This window comes from Suncus etruscus, chromosome 9, assembly GCF_024139225.1.
Source record: "Suncus etruscus isolate mSunEtr1 chromosome 9, mSunEtr1.pri.cur, whole genome shotgun sequence".
Taxonomy (NCBI): Eukaryota; Metazoa; Chordata; class Mammalia; order Eulipotyphla; family Soricidae; genus Suncus; species Suncus etruscus.
In genome coordinates, this window is record NC_064856.1 from 27283121 (window position 1) to 27304375 (window position 21255).

Sequence of the window (21255 nt, forward strand, 5' to 3'; positions counted from 1 at the left end):
AAAGAATTTATTTAAAAAAAAAAAGAATATATTCATCTTTGGTGTAAATATCAACGAGGCTCAAGAGCAAGGGCCAAAGTGATGCACACATGGACAGTAGACACATCAGGATTCTTCTGTATATAGTGGAAGGGAAACTGTTTTGAGAAATATTTTTAAGTTCCAGGAAAACTAAGACAAAGGGAGACTTCTGAGAGATGGAATTTACCCTTTTTATTTTCCCTTAGTAGGTAGCCCAAGCAAGTGAGAAATGGGATCAGCAGCACAGGCACAGCATCAATCTCTCGAGCAGCACTTTCTGTAAACTGGGTTAGCATCTGGACCGGCAGCCATTTGGAATGAAGAGTCGAATCTCTGGTGCCTGCTGCAGTGCAGCCTGGCACACACCAATGACCCCAGGTTATTCCTCCTGATGTGGAGGATCCCGTGGCATGAGAGCTGGGGACAGACAGAGGTTTATCCTCTTCCAATTGCCTGCAACTTGTGCTGCAAGCTGAAATTGCTGGGTTTGCCACCGAAAACACAAAGCTTCCTCTGCATCTCCTGATGTTATGATTAAAAAAGGCAGCAAGGCCCTTCATATATGGCTCATGTTCTTATTGCTTGCTTGAGATTTCTGATTTGTTGGGGGGAAGAAAGGACCCTTGGAGGTATGAAGCTGGGCTAACTCCCCAGAGCCCAACTCTCCCAAGGTAACTCACTGCTTCAGGGTACTTTACCTTCTTGAGGGACTGGGTCTTGATGGAGCCGTATTCATATTTCTTCTTTCCGCTGCCTTATTAATATCTGAAAAGAATAATCAACCCATCTGTTCAATGCTACGGAATAAAAACAAAATCATCAGCACATTTCAAATGAAAGCAACAACAAAAAACTACAATGACAACCAGATGGTGTAAGAAAATCCATTCAGCAGACACACTGTCACTTGGGAATTTTTATTAAGTTATGGCAGTACACTGTCACGGTTTGGTAAGGAATAGCCCTCAATTTTCTAGCTAACACACAATTTTTGTAAAATGAATTACGTCAATGTCTTAACACTCTTCCAAGTCCTAAACCTAACACCTGTCTCCTCCAAATGGGAAAAGGTTGTCTTCTAAACTTGAAACGCCAGCTATTTTTAGGGGAAGAGAATAGGACAAAGATAAGGATAACAAAAAAGAAAAGGTAAATACTTTAAATATTTTAAAGGCAAATATGTTGATTCTAGTTTAACTTTAAGGCAGTGGAGTCCAGTAGTAATAGCTGAACTCCACTGTCTTAACGCTTTCGATATTCTCCATGAAGCTAGGCCTCCTTTCAGTATGCTTTGTTTTGCATTCCATTAGCCAGAATATTCCAGAAAAAGAACTACGTAAGCCACAGTATTTACTTAAGAACAAAAACTGACATTTAGCATAGTAGTGTTAGGTAATGAAACACTCTTCCTAAGTTTTATCTAAAGAAACCTGGCATATAAATCAAAGATAAAGCCAAGTTGTATTGCTAAAAACAAAGTGAGCCAGTCTGTGAAACTGGAGCAGCTCATCATGTATACAAGTAAAAATTAATGTATCTAAAGGAAATGCCCACTATATGTGCTCAAAGATAACACCTGATAATATTTATATAACTTAAAGATAAATAAGTATACTAAAAACATATTTCAGTTCAATGAAGAAATAAAACTGCTTCCTTTCTAGTATAGTTTTTTTCTTATTAAATAATTAATAGCACATCTAATGATATCAGTGTTAAACACATAGAGTCTTAAAACAGTAATCATGAATTTGTACCAGAGTCTTCCATATGAAAGACTATTGTAAACAGCCAAAAACTTGAGTCTGAGAAGGCTGCCATGTGGCCAACTTTTGAGCTCCTATTTGAGAATAAGCTTCAAATACATTTTAATTATATCTCTTATTTTTTGATCAACTTAAGTCTGTTCTATTATTGCTACCTCTTATCTTCTCCACTAGGCACATACAGGAGCAATCATTATTTTGTTTGGGATTTTTTTGTGCAATACCCAGAGGTACTCAGGGAACCTTATGTAATGTTAAGGATCTAAGTGAGATCAGTAGCATGCAAGGCCAAGTGCCTTCATATCTAAATTCTCTCTTGAGTCCATAATCATTCTTTTAAGGAAATCTTCCAGGTTCTTCTCCTTTGGGTCACAGATCTCCACATTTCCCTAAATAAAACTATCTTGGCTTTAAAACCAAACAAACAAAACAAAACCACCACTACACCAGAATTTCTGGTATGGGGGAATCAAACTAAGGGCCTCATACATGAATTTTATCACTGAACCATATCTGAGCATCAGAAAAAATTTTTTTCTGGTTCCAAGGATCAAATCTTCAGCCTGAAACTTTCTATACAGATTTGGCTAACATTACCTACCCATTTTTGGATAAGGATGTGATATATACTCTTACTTTTTTTGGTGGGGGTGGGATGAGTTCGTTTTTGTGCCACACATGGCCATGTTTTAGACTTACTACTGGGTCTGTACTCAGGAATAATTTGAGCCAGGCTGCATGCAAGGCAAACACCTTAATCCTTACACTGCTTCCTAGGCTTCAATGCCCTCATGATTTACAGCCCTTAAAAATGAACGAATGAAAGGATGACATTATTTGATTATAAGAATACAGGAAATCTATTTCTTTTATGTCCAACTGTGAAGACTACCAGATCAGGTTTTGAAGGACTTAAACCTAGTCTCCTAATTTATAGTTTCTAATAAAGGAATATGTTATGATTCAGAGAAAAATGTAATAAATGTATTTGAGTTTTAAGTAGTCTTCAAAGTATTCCATTAATATACTGGGTGGTGATGGTTATTGACAATTTCTTTAACTAAGCACTATAACTCCCAGGAAGAATTCCATGTTGTTGGGCTTTTTTTTTTTTAATACCCAGCAGTGCTCAGGGCATACTCCTTGCTCTGCACTTTGGTGTCCTGGAGGGATTTGGAGACAAGGCAAGCTCATAGCCATTGTACTATCTCGCTTGCCCAAATTTCATGTAGTATTAAATAGTCTTGTGAAGATGATTAAATCCAACACAAACTTGACCTGGCAGCAATTTAAGGGAACATACAGAACATAGGTACTACTTTATAATCATTAAGTTTTCATTAATGTTATACATCCTTATCATATGAGCAGGAATATATCGTACTGTAAAACTATACTCAGTTCTGTGAGTCCTGAAGGACCTCCCCACCCCAAGCAGTCACATAATATATACATTTGGGGCAAAAATGATTCCAGGTAGAACATAGGCCATATATCTTTTGTTGGGGGACACAACCAGCAGTGCTCCTGGGATCATATGGGGTGCTGGGAATAGATCCTGGGTTGGCTGCATGTAAGGCAAGCGCCCTGCCTGCTGCACTCTCTCCCCAGCCCTATAGTTTTTTATAATCTCCTCCCACTACATGAAACCTCCTCCATTCTGGGTGAGATAAAAAAAAAAAAAAAAAAAAAAAGACCTGGGTAAATTATGCTATTTAATAGGAACCACTCCTTTCTGGGTACTCCTGGGTATGACAAACTTGGAGTGGTGCTTATGGGCTAACAAAATAAAGGATGGGGAGACCAGGTAAGATTAGAAAGAAAATGGTCTCAGGGAAAAATCCCCACAATAGTGTATAGAATATCACTAGAATGGGTTCAGGAAATGCACCGATAACCTCTTAATCCCAGTTTTATCACTTTGCATGCCTTAAAACCATGCAAAGTGCTCATCATTCCCTAGGGAAGAAGATATAAAAGGAAAAAAATTTCTACTTTTCTGGAATCCCCATGTTCAGCTACCCTCGTCTTCTCTTCCTTATTTTTTTTTTTTTTTGGTTTTTGAGCCACACCCTGTGGTGCTCAGGGGTTACTCCTGGCTGTCTACTCAGAAATAACTCCTGGGGGACCATATGGGACACTGGGATTCGAACCAATCACCTTTGGTCCTGGATCAGCTGCTTGCAAGGCATACGCCACTGTGCCATCTCTCCGGGCCCTTCTCTTCCTTTTTTTAAAGCCTCTATTAAATTCAACCAAATAATCTTTAGCCCTCTGCTTTTCATTCTGACTGACTGAGGAAAAGAACCTGAGTAATCTGAAAAAGCTACATTCCTGATCCCAACCTGGATATTTTTGATGGTCTGTCTCAAAAATGCCATCTAGGAGCCAGTGTGATAGCACAGCAGTAGGGCCTTGCACGTGACCAACCTGGGACTTACCAGGGTTTAGTTCCCGGGATCCTATATGGTCCTTTGAGCCTGCCAGGAGCGCTTTCAGAGTGCAGTCAGGAGTAGCCCCGGAGTGCCACTGGGTGTGGCCCAAAAACAAAAACAAAAAAGTCATCCAGGAGGGACTGCTCAGATTAGGAGTTGGGTTTGAGAAAATTAAATAAAAGTTTCAAAAAATGTCAACTCTCATTACCACCAATTTTCAAATGCAGAACTAATCCCAACATACATATAATTTTGTTTTTGTTTTTTGGGTCATGCCCGGCAACGCTCAGGGGTTACTCCTGGCTCTACGCTCAGAAATTGCTCCTGGCAGGCTTGGGGGACCATATGGGATGCCGGGATTCAAACCACTGTCCTTCTGCATGCAAGGCAAATGCCCTATCTACATGTTATCTCTCTGGCCCTATATACATAATTTTTTTTATGTTTGAAAAAACTTCTCAGAAACATAGAGATTAAAGAAGATATTGAGAATATAAACAACGTCAAGGAATTAATTAAAGTATAACAATGATTTAAAAAAAACTATGAAAAGAGTTTGCACCATCCTAACATAAGTAATACTAGTGGTAGTAGCTTTTGAACGATTCTCTTTGGAAATATAAGTAGCATCATGGACGTACGGTACTTAGATTAGGCACATCTCCACCAACTCATAGGGTTCCAAGGTCACGGGGGTGATTCCAGAATGCAAAGCCAAAAGTTATTGCTGGATGTGGCTCCCCTCACTCCCCAAACACTATTCCCTACAAGGTATTTAATTTTGACTATCTCCCATTTCCAAATGTTTTCTGAAAAAAGTACTTCTCAGGTATGGATTTTTTTTTTGTAAAAATAACATTGATTGTGGGCCCGGAGAGATAGCACAGCGGTGTTTGCCTTGCAAACAGCCGATCCAGAACCTAAGGTGGTTGGTTCGAATCCCGGTGTCCCATATGGTCCCCCGTTCCTGCCAGGAGCTATTTCTGAGCAGACAGCCAGGAGTAACCCCTGAGCACCGCTGGGTGTGACCCAAACCCCCCCCCAAATAATAATAACATTGATTGAATTTACATAAAGGAAAATAAACAAAATAATTTGAAAGCATGTTACACAGGAAGTGGTAGAGCTGTTTTAAATCACAAAAGAACTATGGCAAAGAACTCTCAAAGACACAATACCTAATCTGTTAGAACCAAAGAAAGACAGGATTCGCAATAATCCTTGAATAATGCTGTAAATAAAAACCCATGTTTCATTCATAATATCAATACTTTGCTCTCTATTTTCAATTGTGCCATCATAAAACAACTTTTTTGGGGGGAAGAAATAAGTCATATCACATGATTTTTTTCATTTTGTTTAATATTTTGGTTTTGGGGGCCACACCTGGTGGCTCTTAAGAGTTACTCTTGGGGCCCGGAGAGATAGCACAGCAGCGTTTGCCTTGCAAGCAGCCGATTCAGGACCAAAGGTGGTTGGTTCGAATCCCGGTGTCCCATATGGTCCCCGGCGCCTGCCAGGAGCTATTTCTGAGCAGATAGCCAGGAGTAACCCCTGAGCACCGCTGGGTGTGGCCCAAACCCCCCCCCCCCCAAAAAAAAGAGTTACTCTTGGTTCTGCACTCAGAAATCACTCCTGGCAGGCTTGGAGGAACCTTATTATGCCGGGAATCAAACCTGGATTAGCCTTGTGCAAGGCAATACCTTAACCACTGTGCTATGGCTCTGGCCCTATGACTTTTCTTAAACCTATATATTCCTCCTGGTAAGTGGATACACTACTTGAAGAAGACTAACATCTGAAAAGGGGAAATTACTAACCTGAATTCACAAAAGTTAAACTATTCTAAAAACGTTGAGTTACAAAAGTCAGGATAGTTTTATTCAAAACAAGCCAATTAAAACTAGAGCAGACTATACTTTCAGGGATCATTTCTATAGTATGTGACTAGAGAAGTTTCTCTGATCGAGCACCCGAAGCCACGAGGAGGAGCCAGAGCGTCCTCTCCTGAGCGTGAAGCTGATGATTGTTCTCCCTTTCCTTTGGAAGGGATAAAGGGAGAGGATGCAGTCTGAGTGGTAAAAAAAATAAATAAAACTAGAGCAGATCCTTAAAGAACTAAATTAATGAGGAAAGTCTACAACCAGTATATCAAATGTCTTTTATTTCCATGCCTAATCTTTGCCTCAAAAGGTTTACTACTTACTTAATAAAGGATAGAGTTAGGGCCGGAGAGGTAGGGTGTTTGCCTTGCATGCTGAAGGACAGTCATTTGAATCCCGGCATCCTATATGGTCCCCCAGGGCCTGCCAGGAGCAACTTCTGAGCATAGAGCCAGGAGTGGCCCCTAAGCGCTGCCAGGTATGACCCCAAAACCCAATAAATAAATAAATAAATAAATAAATAAAGGATAGAGTGCCACGTATACTATCCAATCTCAATATAATCTAAAGCAGGATAATGGCATAGACAACAATGGACTGCATGCGCATGGCATAGGATAGCAGGGCAGAGTCTGGCAAGAACAAGGAGTTCTGAAGGGAGGAGACTGAAGGATGAGTTTACCAGAGTCATTTTTTTTTAAAAACCTTTATTGATTGATTGGTTTTTGAGCCACACTCAATGGCACTCAGGTGTCACTCCTGGCTTGGCACTCAGAAATCGCCCCTGGCAGGCTGGGAGACCATATGGGATGGCAGGATTCGAACTGGATCCCTCGGAGGTCAGCTGCATGCAAGGCAAATGCCCTACAGCTGTGCTATCTCTCCGCCCCACCAGAGAGTCATTTTAACAAAGTAAAGGTAAACAGTGCTGGTGTTGAAGTGTTGTGTGTATATGTATGTGTGGCACCTGCAGTGCTCAGGGCTCCTGGCTGTGCTCTAGGATCATTCCTGGCAGGTGCTCAAGGAACCCTATGTGGTAAAGGTGATCAAAACAGTCAATCACATGCAAATCAAGCGCCCTATCTGCTGTATTATCTCTCTGGCTGCCGCACCTAGCACTGTTGTTAGAGCTTGCTCAGGTTCTTGTCCTCACAGAGTCAAGATTGGCGAAGGCCAAATTCAGTAGTACAAACTTTAAGGACTGGGAAGCTGAAGCCAGCGGTTTCCTTAAGTAGGATGAAAAATTAAAAACCTCCTTCTACATGTTTTTGGGGAGGGGGGACCTCTCAAATGGTATTCCCTGCCTGATTGGTCATTATTGTTCAGCACAAAGGCCCCACTTAAGGAGGTGATGCTCAGGGGGGAGGTGCATGGGGAGGAGGGCGAGCAGACATCTGGCTTCCGGTGTCCTCCTTGATTCTGGAGACCAGCTCTTGCCAGTTATGGGGTTTGGGAAGGCCCCATACCAGAGCCCTTCTCCCTGGCCTGGGGAGTGCTGGGAGGCTTGGCAGGCCCCCAGCCATCCTTGTCATTTTCCCCTGACTCCAGGCCTTCCCTGGGTGCCAGCACAGATGGCCAGAAGTGGGTTCAGGTGGACTCTTAGTGGTCCTCAGGCTTTCCCCCTACCTCTCCCTACACTAATGGAAATGCACTTTGGGAGGAGGGCGGGCCGTTCTAGCACTGGTGTATGTTGGGACAGTCACTGGAATTTTTTTCTCCGTGCTTTCCTATTGATAGTATTGTATGCATATATTTTATATATCCATAACATCCATCTTGTATTGTGACCTTGATACTGCCCTACAAATCTCATTTCTAATATTTTACTGCCTCAGTCCCAACCCTTATTTCCCCCCATCTTCCCATGTAGGTGGGGCTCATGACATGAAGCTCACCACATAAGAGTGATAAGTGCAGTTAGAGAAATAACTACACTGAATCATAACAATGAATGAATGAGGGAAAAAGAAAGCCTGTCTCGAGTACAGGTGTGGGTGGGGTGGGGAGTAGGTAGATCCGGGAAATTGGTGGTGGGAATCCTGCACTGGGGAAGGGGGGTGTTCTTTACATGACTGTAATCATACAACTACAATTATATTTGTAATCACGGTGTTTAAATAAAGATAATTTATAAAAAAAAAAGAAAGGAGGTGATGCTCATGTGCCACTAGAGATACTTGGGGGACTATGTGGGACTGAGAGTCCAACCAGAATACATGGTCCAGGCATGTCTAAGCACTGTACAACTCCCAATCCCGTTTTATATTCTAACTAGGGAGGTAGGTGAACATTTTGTATTGAATTTAAGGCAAGCAAAACAGTAAGATAAAGGGGCTGAGAAAGAGCAAGATGTTTGAAAGGACTGTCTCATATCCTGAGCCCATTCTATTTCTAATCTCACCCTCCCTAGATTCCTTCCTAGCCCAATATTGTTCTTCCATGCAAAAGGCATACGTAATTACAAAAACATTTTACTAATGGGATCACTTGATGAAAGAGCACTTGCTTTTCATGTATGAAGCCCTTCAAATACTGAGACAGCAAACAGAACAATAAAATCTTTGCTATAAAAAAAGGAAAGAAGGGTCGGAGCGGTGGTGCAAGTGGTAAAGTGACTGCCTTGTACACAATAGCCAAGGAAGGACCGTGGTTAGATCCCAGCGTCCCATATGGTTCCTCAAGCCAGGAGCAATTTCTGAGCGCATAGCCAGGAGTAACCCCTAAGCATCACTGGGTATGGTTCAAAAACCAAAAAAAAAAAAAAAAGGGGGGGGGGGGAAAGAAATTAGGGCCACAGCAGGTAGGGTAACTGCATTGTATGAGGCTGATACAAGTTCAATCCCCGACATCTCATGGTCCCTGAGCACTGTCTGGAGTAACTTTTGAGTGCTGAGCCAGGAGTAAACCCTGAGCACCATGGGTGTGGCCCAAAACCTTTTTTTTTTTTTTTTTTTTTTTGGTTTTTGCGTCACACCTGGCAGCGCTCAGTTACTCCTGACAGGCTCAGGGGACCATATGGGATGCCGGGATTCGAACCACCGCCCTTCATGCCCTTCCTCCATGCCATCTCTCTGCCCTGGAAAAAAGTTAAAAGTAAATAAATTAATAGAAAAGGAAGAAATTGAAACTGGAGTGACAGCATAGCTGGTTGGGTGTTTGCATCATATGCAGTTGACTTGGGTTTGATCTCTGGCATCCCATATGGTCCCCCAAGCCTGAATTCTGAGTGCAGAATTAGGAGAAACACCTAAGTACCATCAGGTGTGGCCACAAAACTTAAAACAAACAAAAAGAAGAAAAGGAAGCAACTGGTTGCAAGAAGGCCTATGAAAGATCTTAAAAACTATCAGTCTAGTATGGCTAAATTAATCAAAGCACACACACAATCTGAAGGGAAAATGTAGGAGAAACATTTAAAAGGTCTGGACTTTACCTTCAATAAAGGAAACTAAAGTGAACTGATGTGTAGGAGTCAATAACAAATAGCCAACAACCTCATCAACCTACATTCAAGAAGAAAACAAGTCACCCTTGTTTTTTCCCAGAATCTTAAAAATTGTTGGGCCCGGAGAGATAGCACAGCGGCGTTTGCCTTGCAAGCAGCCGATCCAGGACCAAAGGTGGTTGGTTCGAATCCCGGTGTCCCATATGGTCCCCCGTGCCTGCCAGGAGCTATTTCTGAGCAGACAGCCAGGAGTAACCCCTGAGCATCGCCGGGTGTGGCCCAAAAACCAAAAAAAAAAAAAAAAAAAAAAAAAAAAAAAAATTGTTGTAAACAATACTATTACATACAATTTATCATCTTAACCATTCAGGTCAAGTATATTCACATCGGTACAACGCATGTCCAGAATCTTTCATTTTGTAAAACTGAAGCTTGACACCCATTAAACTCCCCATTACCCAATCTCATTTGTGTACATGTATTCTTTTCATTCTAGACATCACGTTTCTTTAAAAGATATATGGGGCTGGAGAGATAGCATGGAGGTAGGGCGTTTGCCTTGCATGCAGGACAGTGGTTCGAATCCTAGTGTCCCATATGGTCCTTCAAGCCAGCGAGGAGCGATTTCTGAGCGTAGAGCCAGGAGTAACCCCTGAGCCAGTGGTCCTCAAACTTTTTAAACGGTGCAATTCACTGTCCCTCAGACCATTGAAGGACCGGACTATAGTGAAAATAAAAACTATGAACAAATTCCCATGCACACTGCATATCTTATTTTGAAGTGAAGAAACAAAACGGGAACATATACAATATGTGGCCCTCGGGCCGTAGTTTGAAGACCCCGGCCAGCGCTGCCGAGTGTGACCCAAACCCCCTTCCCCCACCAAAATGATATATGAACACCAGATAGGATGGTTAAAAAGCAGATTTCAGGTTCTGTCTATATAAAATTTTCATCCTTAGACTCTGAAAATGAAATCTCAGGAATATCTTGACAACTACTTGGGGATTCTATTCCTTTTAGTTTATGTATCATAATACATTCTATGGCCTTTTATTTAAGTATCTCTAAATTGCCATTTTTATTTGTTTATTTTTTTGTTTTGTTCTTGTTTGGGGGACACATCCGCAGTGCTCAGGGTTTACTCCTGGCTCCATGCTCAGAAATTGCTCCTGGCACTCTCGGGGGACCATATGGGATGCCGGGATACAAACCAATGACCTTCTGCATGCAAGGCAAATGCCTTACCTCCATGCTATCTCTCCAGCCCCCATTTTTATTATTTAACTTTTGTTGTTGTTGTTGTTTTTTGGCCACATCCAGCAGTGCTCAGTGCTTATGCTTGTCAGGCTCCAGTGATCATAATATCAGAATTTATACCAGAGTTCCAACCCAGGTGGGCTATATATGCAAGGCAAATGCCAAACCTGCTATATCAATTCAGCCTCCATCTTACCTAAACACAAAACTTAACAAAAGAAAAGTTACCATACTAATTTGATTTTCATACTAGTTCAAGTGATGCAAATCTAAAAACTTGAAAGCAACCTACTGATGTTGACAGGCATAATATATTGAAAATATTGCCTAACTTTTAACGATTCCTATTCTCTTTTTGTTGTTGTTGTTTGGGCCACACCCGGTGACACTAGGGGGTTACTCCTGGCTTGGGGGACCATATGGGACACCGGGGATCCACATCAGTCCCAGGTCAGCTGTGTGCAAGGCAAACACCTTACCGCTGCGCCACTGCTCCAGCCCCTAACGATTCCTATTCTAATTTAAACGTATGAAGTAAAAAAATACTTAAATTAAGGCCTTTCATAAAATGAATTTATCATTCATGTAAACCCAACCATAAACCAGAATGATCAATTCTGACTAGTAATCTGGGATATGAATAGGTAATAGATTGTTTTAACATTCTATTTCAAGTAGAAAAATGCATGTTGTAAAGACATAAGTCAGGGGTTCTCAAAGCTGCAGGGATAGTTTTTGAGGGAGATTGTCTAACCCTCAGTTTCAGTAGCTGGTTGTTAGCGTGTTCGGGAGAGGAGCTATATCTGAAAGTATTTCCAACAAGTTGTTCTGGTGACTAAAGATTGTTATATTTAAAATCTTAAGTTGGTGGCTGAAGCTATAGTATAATGCAGTGGGTGTTTACCTTGCACATGGCAGAACTTGTTTGATCCCTAGCATTCCAAAAGGTTCCCAGAACCTGCCAAGAGTGATTCTTAAAGGAAGAGCCAAGAGAACCCCTGGGCACTGCCTAGTGTGGCCAAAACTAACAAACAAAACAAAGTAAGATCTCAAGTTTGAATAGGAAAAATAAATTATGTTTTTCTGTATTTTCTTTGGAATATGAAAATAATTTTTAAAAGATTAAAATTCTTATGATCACATCTGGCTTTAAATACACATTATTGGGCCCGGAGAGATAGCACAGCGGCGTTTGCCTTGCAAACGGCTGATCCAGGACCAAAGGTGGTTGGTTCGAATCCCGGTGTCCCATATGGTCCCCCGTGCCTGCCAGGAGCTATTTCTGAGCAGACAGCCAGGAGTAACCCCTGAGCAATGCCGGGTGTGACCCAAAAACCAAAAAAAAAAAAAAAAAAAAAAAAAAAAAAAAAAAAAAAAACACATTATTATCTCAATTTCTAATTATGTAATTAAATATACTCACATAAGTATACTCACTTTAGATTAATGGTGTTTGTTTTTGGGTTACAAATGTCAGTATTCAGAGTTTACTCATGGTTCTATACTCAGCAACCACTCCTTGCATGCTCTGGGGATCGCTACAAGGCAAGCATTTTACCAATAGTACTATCACTCCAGCTCTTAAAATTCAAAGTTTTTAAAAGCTTTTTCACTAGCTGCAGGACCAACTTAATCTTCAGCAACTCCAGATCGAAACCTGGGGTTCAATCATCTGTTTTATAGTTGTTTCAGTCACTCTGGGACTGGTAAGATAGTATAGAATAGGGTGCTTGTCTTGCACACAGCCGAGCTGAGTTCAATACCTGGTAACAAATAGTCCCTAAGCCGGTCAGAAGTAATCCCTGAGCACAGAACCAAGGACTGGACCCTGAACACATTCAGGCATGGAACCAATACAAACAATTAAAAGGACAATTTGTAATTGGTCTCCAAATGTAACTTGATCCTGATCACATTGTCTTTTTAGAGGTCAACGATGTTACTTAAACTTGAAAAACAGTCTTTTAGACTGAAAGATTCTCTTAATATGGAAGTAATTGGTCCAGTTAATTTTACCATTTGCTCTTATTTTTTAAAGGATAGAATTAAAAAATGGAAATGACCATTTCTAGAAATATTCATATCTGGTGATAATAAAACCACCATTTAGAACGCAGCAGGCATGCTGGTATTATATAGTTAGCTGTCAGTGTACTTCATATTTCTCTAATATGATATTACTTCAGTGCAGTCTTACTCTGATCCTTTCACTGATGCCTCTCATTTAATGAGTGACATAAAGAGTAATTTTCTTTGGGTACCAGCTGTTAACTCCTAACAGTTTTAACTCTACTTAAGCCAAGAAGTCTAAACAAATGTGCAAGATGCTCCCTGAACAAATCTCTGACACAACAAATGTGACTGTACTTTAAAAGTACCTGTCTCTAGACCTTGTGAGAGGCCAACCCAGGACGGACCTGGGTTCAATTCCCAGCATCTCATAAGGTCCCCAGAGCCTGCCAGGAGCGATTTCTAAGTGCTGACCCAGGAATAACCCCAGAGTACCTCTGGGTGTGGCCCAAAAACAAACAAACAAAAAATAAAAGCAACTGTCTAGAAACACAGTATTTATTGAAAACCAGAGGGAAAACAACCTAGCAGGGAGCAGTTTGGGGACCACTAACACTTCAAGATATTCATGGAATGATGGCAAAAGAAAGGCACTTTGACATATTTTTAGGGATTTCTATATTGAACAATTAGCAAATTAAAGCCTGTAAATTGGGGGGGGGGGGTGTTTGAGCCACACCTGGACCAGACAGTAATGATAACTAAGCAGAGAGCCCAGAGTGACCTCTGTGCCCTGCTGGGAATGGCCCCAAAATTAAATATATATACGCATATATATATTTACATATCTATAATAGATTTCCTCCAAAGACTTTCCTTTCTTAAAAGTAAAAATTAATTCCAGTAATTCTCATGCTAGTATAGCAAGTCCTACAAAAGGCACTGCCATCTGCAGGCCAAAGAGCTAGAATGCCAGCAACAGTTATCTGAAATGAAGTCCAAACCATAAGATTCTTTTTCAGTAGACTACTCAAGCTTTCCCAAAAGATGTGGATTCTCAGTTTTCTGAGCATGGGAGATGAGGTTCCATTTGCTGAAATTTTGATATGGGCTAGAATGGAATAAAATTTTCATTTCTTCCTTACACACCACTTTTGCTTAGAAATGTAAAGAAAAATTCCTTGACCTTACAGAAATTCTACATAAATTTTTTTTGAGTGTGAAACTTAGGGGAGGGGAAGAATCCTATCCAAGCTAACTTCTTGGCATTTTCTTTAAACTGCCACTGCTCTTGTGCGTGCATGCACACGTATATACATACACACGTACACCATACGAACAGACTACAAGGAAAATAGATGATTAATTAATAAATTGAGCTGTCAATGTCTCCTTTGGATGTGTTCACAAGAATGTGCCTTGGAACAAGATGCACCTAGAAAACTTGCACTGTGCCTTGCACTGTGTTTCTCCAGTGATCCTAGAAATGAAAGCATTGCTTGTGTTTTTCACCTTGAAAGAATGGGGGGTGGGTGCTCCAAAGAAAGACAAAAAAAAAAAACAGAGAAAGGCAGAAACTATTTCACACATGCAAAACCCACACTTTTGCCCACAGTGGTTTTGAAAAGTATGAAGAAGTTGGTTTTCATACCCAGTGTGATTCACGCAGAAAACATCAAAAAAAGTTGTTAAACCCCAAAACAAAACTGCACTCTGTGTGTGTGTGTGTGTGTGTGTGTGTATGCGCGCACGCAGAACCAGCTATTTATGAACTCCCAGGTGTGAACCCACCACAACGCAACTTGAGAGGCGACGACAGACACGTGGGGTGCCCTTGGGCGAACAGTTCTGACCATTTTTCTGGAACTCTCCCTCCCAAAGTTACAAGTCAGCAACGCACCTAGAAAACTTAGAAGCCAAACAACAAACATATCATCTCTGAAACTCCAGGGCTCAATTCTTTTTTTTTTTTTTTTTGTGGTTTTTGGGTCACACCCGGCAGTGCTCAGGGGTTATTCCTGGCTCCAGGCTCAGAAATTGCTCCTGGCAGGCACGGGAGGACCATATATGGGACGCCGGGATTCGAACCGATGACCTCCTGCATGAGAGGCAAACGCCTTACCTCCATGCTATCTCTCCGGCCCCCAGGGCTCAATTCTTTTGTGTCCACCTTGCCTTCCAGGATAACTGTCCACCGAGCCAGAAGGAGGATGGATCCCAGAGCCAGGGGCAGCGTTTCCCAAAAGCATGGAACGCAGAATAATTTCAGCAGGAACCAGGAAGCACAGACAGTTTCATAGGCATTTTATTAGTTTTTAATGAACATTAGAAAGAAAAAACGGGCTTTCCAGGATGTGGTTTGTGACTTAACGCTTTCCACCTTAAGGCAGTAAGTACAACTGGTCGGCGGAGTTGCAGCTCGGACAAGAGGCTGGGGTTCAGGAAACGGACCCCAGGACTGTTAGGACCTGTGAGTGAGTTGGTCGCAGAGAGAGCGCCAAACTGGGGTGCAAGGTGAGTGGGGACCCCAGAGCGCCAGGTCGGGGACGCGGGCCTGGTGGGCTCCTCTCCGGGGGTCACTCTCAAGGGGGGAAGGCACGATGCCACTCCCACGATCGGTGGGCCCGGAGTGGGTGGGGTCCTCGTATAAAATAATGGGGGGCAGGGGTGTCACATGACCAGGAGTCACCCCCACACCCACCCACCACACCCCCGATCCGCGCGCGCGGGGCGGCCGTTGAACGCCCGGTAAGGCCTCGGGGCACTGGGTTTGGGCACTGGGGCCCGACTGGCGCCATCGACGACCCGCGGGAAAACGACAGGCGCATGGGATCGTTCCTTTCCGTTTTATTTTTTAATTACTTTTTTACGGGCATTGATTGGGGGGGCGGTCACACCCCAGAAATGCTCAGGGGAGTCACTGAGGGTGTGTGTGTGTGTGTAAATTACCCCCGCGGTGCTGGGGAATCGAACCCAGGATCCCCGCGAGCAGAGAGCAAGAGAGCAAAGAGCGTGTGTGGCCTGGCTGTGGAGCCTCATCCCCGGCCTCGATTTCCAGCAGCCCGTCGAGGCGGGCGGGCGGGCGGGCGGGCGGGCGGATGGGCGCGCGCGGGGCCGGCCCGACCCGAGAGCGACCCGGCCTGGGAGAACGACAGGCGCGAATCTGCAGTCAAGGCCACGACCCCGGCCGCCCCAGACCAGCCCGAGCCGGCCAGCACCGGACCGAGGCACAGGAGGCACCAGAGGCACCAGAGGCCGCGCCCCGCACCGAGCATGCGCAGTGCCGCGCGCACCCGGAGCCGAGCCGAGCCGAGCCGAGCCGAGCCGAGCGGCCCTGCGCACGCCAGTCCGCCGCTCCACAGGCCCGGGCCCCTCAGCCCGTCGCCATGGCGGACGGCCACCGCTTTCCCCCGGCACTCACCGCTACCAGTGCTGCGGGCTCCCCGGCCGATCCTACGCCTCAGGCCCTCCGCCGCCGCCTCCGCCTCCGCCTCAGCCCCACCTGCCCGCCGTAGGACAAAGGCGCCACCAACCGACCAGCGCGGGCACGAGGCAATGGCGGACGAGGCGGAGTATGTGGGGGGGCAGAGGGCGCGCACGCAGCGGCAGGCGCGGCGGTGTCGCAAAGACGCGCGGGTTTACGGCCGCGCTGAGGTACGTCGCCTCGTCGCCTTAGCAACAAGGGCGGGGGTTCCGACGCTCCCTGCGGCGGTTACGGACGCGAGGCGTTGCTTAGTAACAGCGTCCTCGGGCGGAGGAAAGGATTAGATCGGTTTCCTATTCCTTTGTTTGTTTGTTTTTGGGTCACACCCGGCGGCGCTCAGGGGTTCCTCCTGGCTCTATGCTCAGAAATCGCCCCTGGCAGGCTCGGGGGACCTCATGGGGTGCCGGGATTTGAACCACCGTCCTTTTGCATCTAAGGCAAACGTCTTACCGCTGTGCTATCTCTCCGGCCCCGGTTCCCTATTCTTATCCTCAGGGGCTTTGCCTGGCTTCTCTAAGTGTTCAGAGCGCTTTTGTAGTCTCTTGACTATAGAACTACATTTAAAGCATATGGGCCGGAGCGGTGGCGCAAGCTGTAGGGCTTTTGCCTTGCACGCGGCTTGCCCAGGACGGACCTGGGTTCGATCCCGGAGTCCCATATGGTCCCCCGAGCCTGCGAGGAGCAATTTCTGAGCGCAGAGCCAGGAGTAACCCCTGAGCCACCGGATGTGATCCAAAAACAAAAAATAAAAATAAAAAAGAACTACATTTGAAGTCTAAAATACTTTTAGTCTAGCACAGAAATGCCAGAATACCGCTAGGCATCTCTGTGTTGGCGATTATATTCCTGTGCCCTCAGAACCACAAGGAACTAATAGGGCACAGAAGTAGAGAAAATATTTCATTTGTTTGCATTTGCATAAGAAGTATACGCTATTAGTTTAATGGACGTGAAGCAAATAAAGGATTCAGGTGACAATAGTCACAGGATCAGAGATGGAGAGATGATAGTACAAGGGATAGGGCACTTAGGCCTAACACGCAGAGGACCCAGGATGACTCCTAGCATTCCTTATGGTACCGCCAGATCTCGCCAGGAGTGATTCCTGCAGGCAGAGCCAAGAGTAAGCCATGAGCACAGCCAGGTGTGGCCCCAAAGTAAAACAAGCAAGTCACAGGTTCTTCTGAGTTTTTGCTTGTTTGTTTTGGGGCCACACCTGGCCATGCTCGGTTCTGCATTCAGGAATTATCCACAGGACTATTTGGGATGCCGAGGATTAAACCGGGTCAGCCTCGTGCAAAGCAAGTACCCTACTATTGCTCCAGCCTGGTTCTTCTTGAGTTATAGAATGACAACCATTCAATAAATGATTGCATAAATATATTATGTAAATATATAATTTTATAAATTCAATACATTTCCTAAGGGGCTGGAAAGAGTAGGGCTCTTGCCATGTACGAGGTTGACCTGGGTTCCAACCCTGGCACCCACATAGTCCATGAGCCCTGCTAGGAATGATCCCTGAGTGCAGAACCAGGAGTATGCTCTGAACTCTAATGGGAGTGCTTCCCTCCCCCCCAAAAAAAAACCCAAAATAACATGAATTAATGAATAAACATCTATACAACTCAATAAAATGCCTGACATTTTTAAGAGGAGATACATTTCCTAGAATTCTACTGTTGACCATGGAAGCATGCAAAATGGTGTACTTGTTTAATTTGTAACCATATATTATAGGGATGAAATATGTTCACAGTTGTAAACACACTCCATTATTCACAGTCCTTGTTAGATGAGTACAGAGGTCAATCAAAAATGGTGATGTGGAATATCAACACTAAAAAAAGCCAGGGCTCTTTGACACTAACCTGTGTGCTCCATCACTCATTTATTCACCAAATATTTATCATACACCTACTATGTTTATTATACACCTACTTGCTGGGACTATCAGAGTCTCATGAAAAAATCCAAACCCATCTCTAGTGTCTAACAGTGAGAGATTTGGTTATAGAATCACATTTAAATGTGTGATCACAAACAAGTAAGTACTAGAAGAGACAGGAATGTGCTTTATTGCCTGGCCTTTTCTTTGTAAGCAGAGCAAGTTGTATCTGCTGCCTTGACCTTCAAATTCTTACCCAATAGTACCTGAAAAATGAAGATGGGTAATGATTCCCCCCCCTTCCACTTTTTTTTGTTTGTTTGTTTTGTTTTTTTGTTTTTGGGTCACACCGGCAGCGCTCAGGGGTTACTCCCTGCTCTATGCTCAGAAATCGCTCCTGGCAAGCTTGGGGGACCATATGGGATGCCGGGATTTGAACCACCGTCCTTCAGCATCTAAAGCAAATGCCCTACCGCTCTGCTATCTCTCCAGCCCCCTTCCACTTCTGTTGATCATTTTTGCAGGCAGACTGGATTTAAGCTCCCAGGGATTATAGATGCCTACTTGGCTTGCTTATTCTTGATTATGTAAATTCACCTGTCTTCTCAGAATATAGAAGATTAAGAACTTTCTGATAGATTCTGGGTCTTCCTGTGGTAACTTCTTTTGGACTATGCTATAAGGTCTTTCATTTTTTTGTACAGCAAATTTTGTTGAAAATTATTAAATTTATCTTTTTTTTTTTTGTTAAATCCATAAGGACAGGGATTTAGACTCAGCTTCCTCTTGATATTTTATCCACCCTGAAATTTAACATATTTACTTTTCACAACAATGTGTGTGATAGGTATCTTCTTATTTTTTCCCACACATTTCTTTCTTTATAACTTTTTTCAAATTTTATTTTATTGGTGCCGGAGAGATAACATGGAGGTAAGGCATTTATTTTGCATGCAAAAGGACGGTGGTTCGAATCCCAGCATCTCACATGGTCTCCTGAGCCTGCCAGGAGCGATTTCTGAGTATAGAGTCAGTAGTAACCTCTGAGCGCTGCTGAGTGTGACCCAAAAAAACAAAAAATAATATTTTTATTGAAACCATTGTGGTCTATAAAGTCCTTCATAGTTGAATTTCAGGTATACAGTGACATTCCCACCACCAGTGTTGACCTCCCTCCACCAATGAAACCATCCTTTACCACCAACCTTTGTTCCCTGGCCTGCCAATAGAACAGACCCATTTAAGTTTATATTGTTAAATTTTAGGTCTCTTGATTTTATTGTCGTAATTTAGCTTGGATATTTAGTTCTGTATTTTTTCTTCACCAATGCATCTGAGACCACTTAACCCCTGGCACTTAGCCTTTCTTTTTTTCCTTTTTCTTATTTTTATAGAAATATGCAGAAATATGTCATAAAGCAAAGTAATCCTTATCCTAAGATTCTATGAAAAAGATGGGTGCCCCTATTTAAAAGATTAGAAATAAAAAAAAGAAAAGAAAAGAAAAAAAGGGTGTATGTGGCAGCTTTTTTGTTTGTTTTGTTTTTTTTATAAGCATGGGGAAAATAGAAAGGAAAAACCTTTGCCTAAAAAATGGGAGACCTATCCATGAAGCATCCTGCCATAAGACCAACTACAGGCTCTGCATATACTAAGTTCTGTAACCCCAAATTCTTTCTTTGTGGTCCCAGTATGCGTTCTTTTACTATATACAATCATGGTTATCACAGTCAGATTTCTGTAGTTAGAGATCCTGTTTTTTGCACAGATCCTGTGTCAGGATACCATAGAACATCCTCTGGTTTCATCCCACCGTTAGGTGGCACTGTAGGGAACCCTGACCCTAAAATAAGTTGTTGCTGTTTCCAGGTCATCAGGATGTCATATGAACCCACTCTGGAGCCAACCAGTGCCAGGGCATTATTAGATTCTTCAATGGTAGAAATCCAATTCCTGGTGCTGGTGCAGAAAGCCATAGATGGGATCCATAGATGGGATCCAAATTTCAGGGTGAATGGCTGATGTCCAATCATTTGAAGTCTAAGCCAAGTCACTAAGACAAATGTTCAGGGTGAAAGGCTCCATTGCAATATAAAATTTATGAGTTCCTGGGGCCGGAGAGATAGCATGGAGGTAAGGCATTTGCCTTGCATGCAGAAGGTCGGTGGTTTGAATCCCGGCATCCCATATGGTCCCCCGAGCCTTCCAGGAGCGATTTCTGAGCATAGAGCCAGGAGTAACCCCTGAGTGCTGCCAGGTGTGACCCAAAAACCAAAAAAAAAAAAAAAAAAAAAAAGATGAGTTCCTATCCCTATTATAAAAATCCCTATAACCTGGTTCTAACATGAACTCAGAATCCAAGAGAAACTTATCTAATAGAATTTCCTACTAAACAGAATGGAGAAAACTACCTCTGCTTAAGAAAATAGACAATATGTGCTCACTTCAGCAGCACATAAACTAAAATTGGAATGATACAGAGATTAGCATGGCCCCTGCGCAAGGATGACACGCAAATTCGTGAAGCATTCCATATTTAAAAAAATAGACAATATGAATTATACCTATTAAGGAAATACATCTAAAGAAATATGCAAAGGACATGTACATACTTCTTTTAAGTCTTTTGAAATAGTCTGGGGGGAAGGATAAAATTTGTGGCACAGTTTCAGTCTGTGACAAGGTCTTGTGGAGTCTGAAAAATGGCTCCCAGCAGTCACATCTCAGAAAATGTCCTCAAGCTGGGGGTCTCTCAAGGAATGAATGTGGTAGCGAGCAACAGTCAACAGTGAAGGAAGGTGGGAGAAGGTGAAGGGAGGTGAACAGTGAAGAAAGGTGGACATTGAGAGCAAATGAACAGAAGCAGCAGTGGCAGACTGGGAATCTGTCTTTTCACTTTGAGAGCTGGTTAGTGCTTCTATATCTTTTTTTAAATAACATTTTTGTGATATATACAGGGCTTTTTGTTTTATTTATTTTTGTTAACTTAGTATTTTCTTTTTTTTTTCTTTTCTTTTTTTTTTTTTTTGGTTTTTGGGTCACACCCGGCAGTGCTCAGGGGT

At 43.1% G+C, this 21255-nt stretch overlaps 1 protein-coding gene, 1 non-coding gene and 1 pseudogene across 3 annotated transcripts in view; 2 read left to right on the forward strand and 1 right to left on the reverse strand.

Moving 5' to 3' along the window:
• The window catches only part of NCOA5 (nuclear receptor coactivator 5), a 38790-nt gene extending 22414 nt beyond the window's left edge, over positions 1-16376 (reverse strand). The window contains exons 1-2 of one of the 2 annotated variants that reach the window (XM_049781137.1): positions 16243-16376; positions 720-786 (exon numbers count right to left, since the gene is read on the reverse strand). In XM_049781137.1, the coding sequence (XP_049637094.1) occupies positions 720-757 (38 nt within the window). In that variant the 5' untranslated portion in view covers positions 758-786; positions 16243-16376. The remainder of the gene's footprint in view (positions 1-719; positions 787-16242) is intronic. The other variant, XM_049781138.1, reaches the window with a different exon arrangement.
• On the forward strand, positions 6132-6302 carry LOC126019574 (uncharacterized; annotated as a pseudogene).
• A 4253-nt stretch (positions 16377-20629) lies between the features above and the next one.
• On the forward strand, positions 20630-20733 carry LOC126019849 (U6 spliceosomal RNA). Its single transcript, XR_007499467.1, has one exon. It is a non-coding gene; the product is annotated as a U6 spliceosomal RNA (small nuclear RNA).
• The last annotated feature ends 522 nt before the right edge of the window (positions 20734-21255 follow it).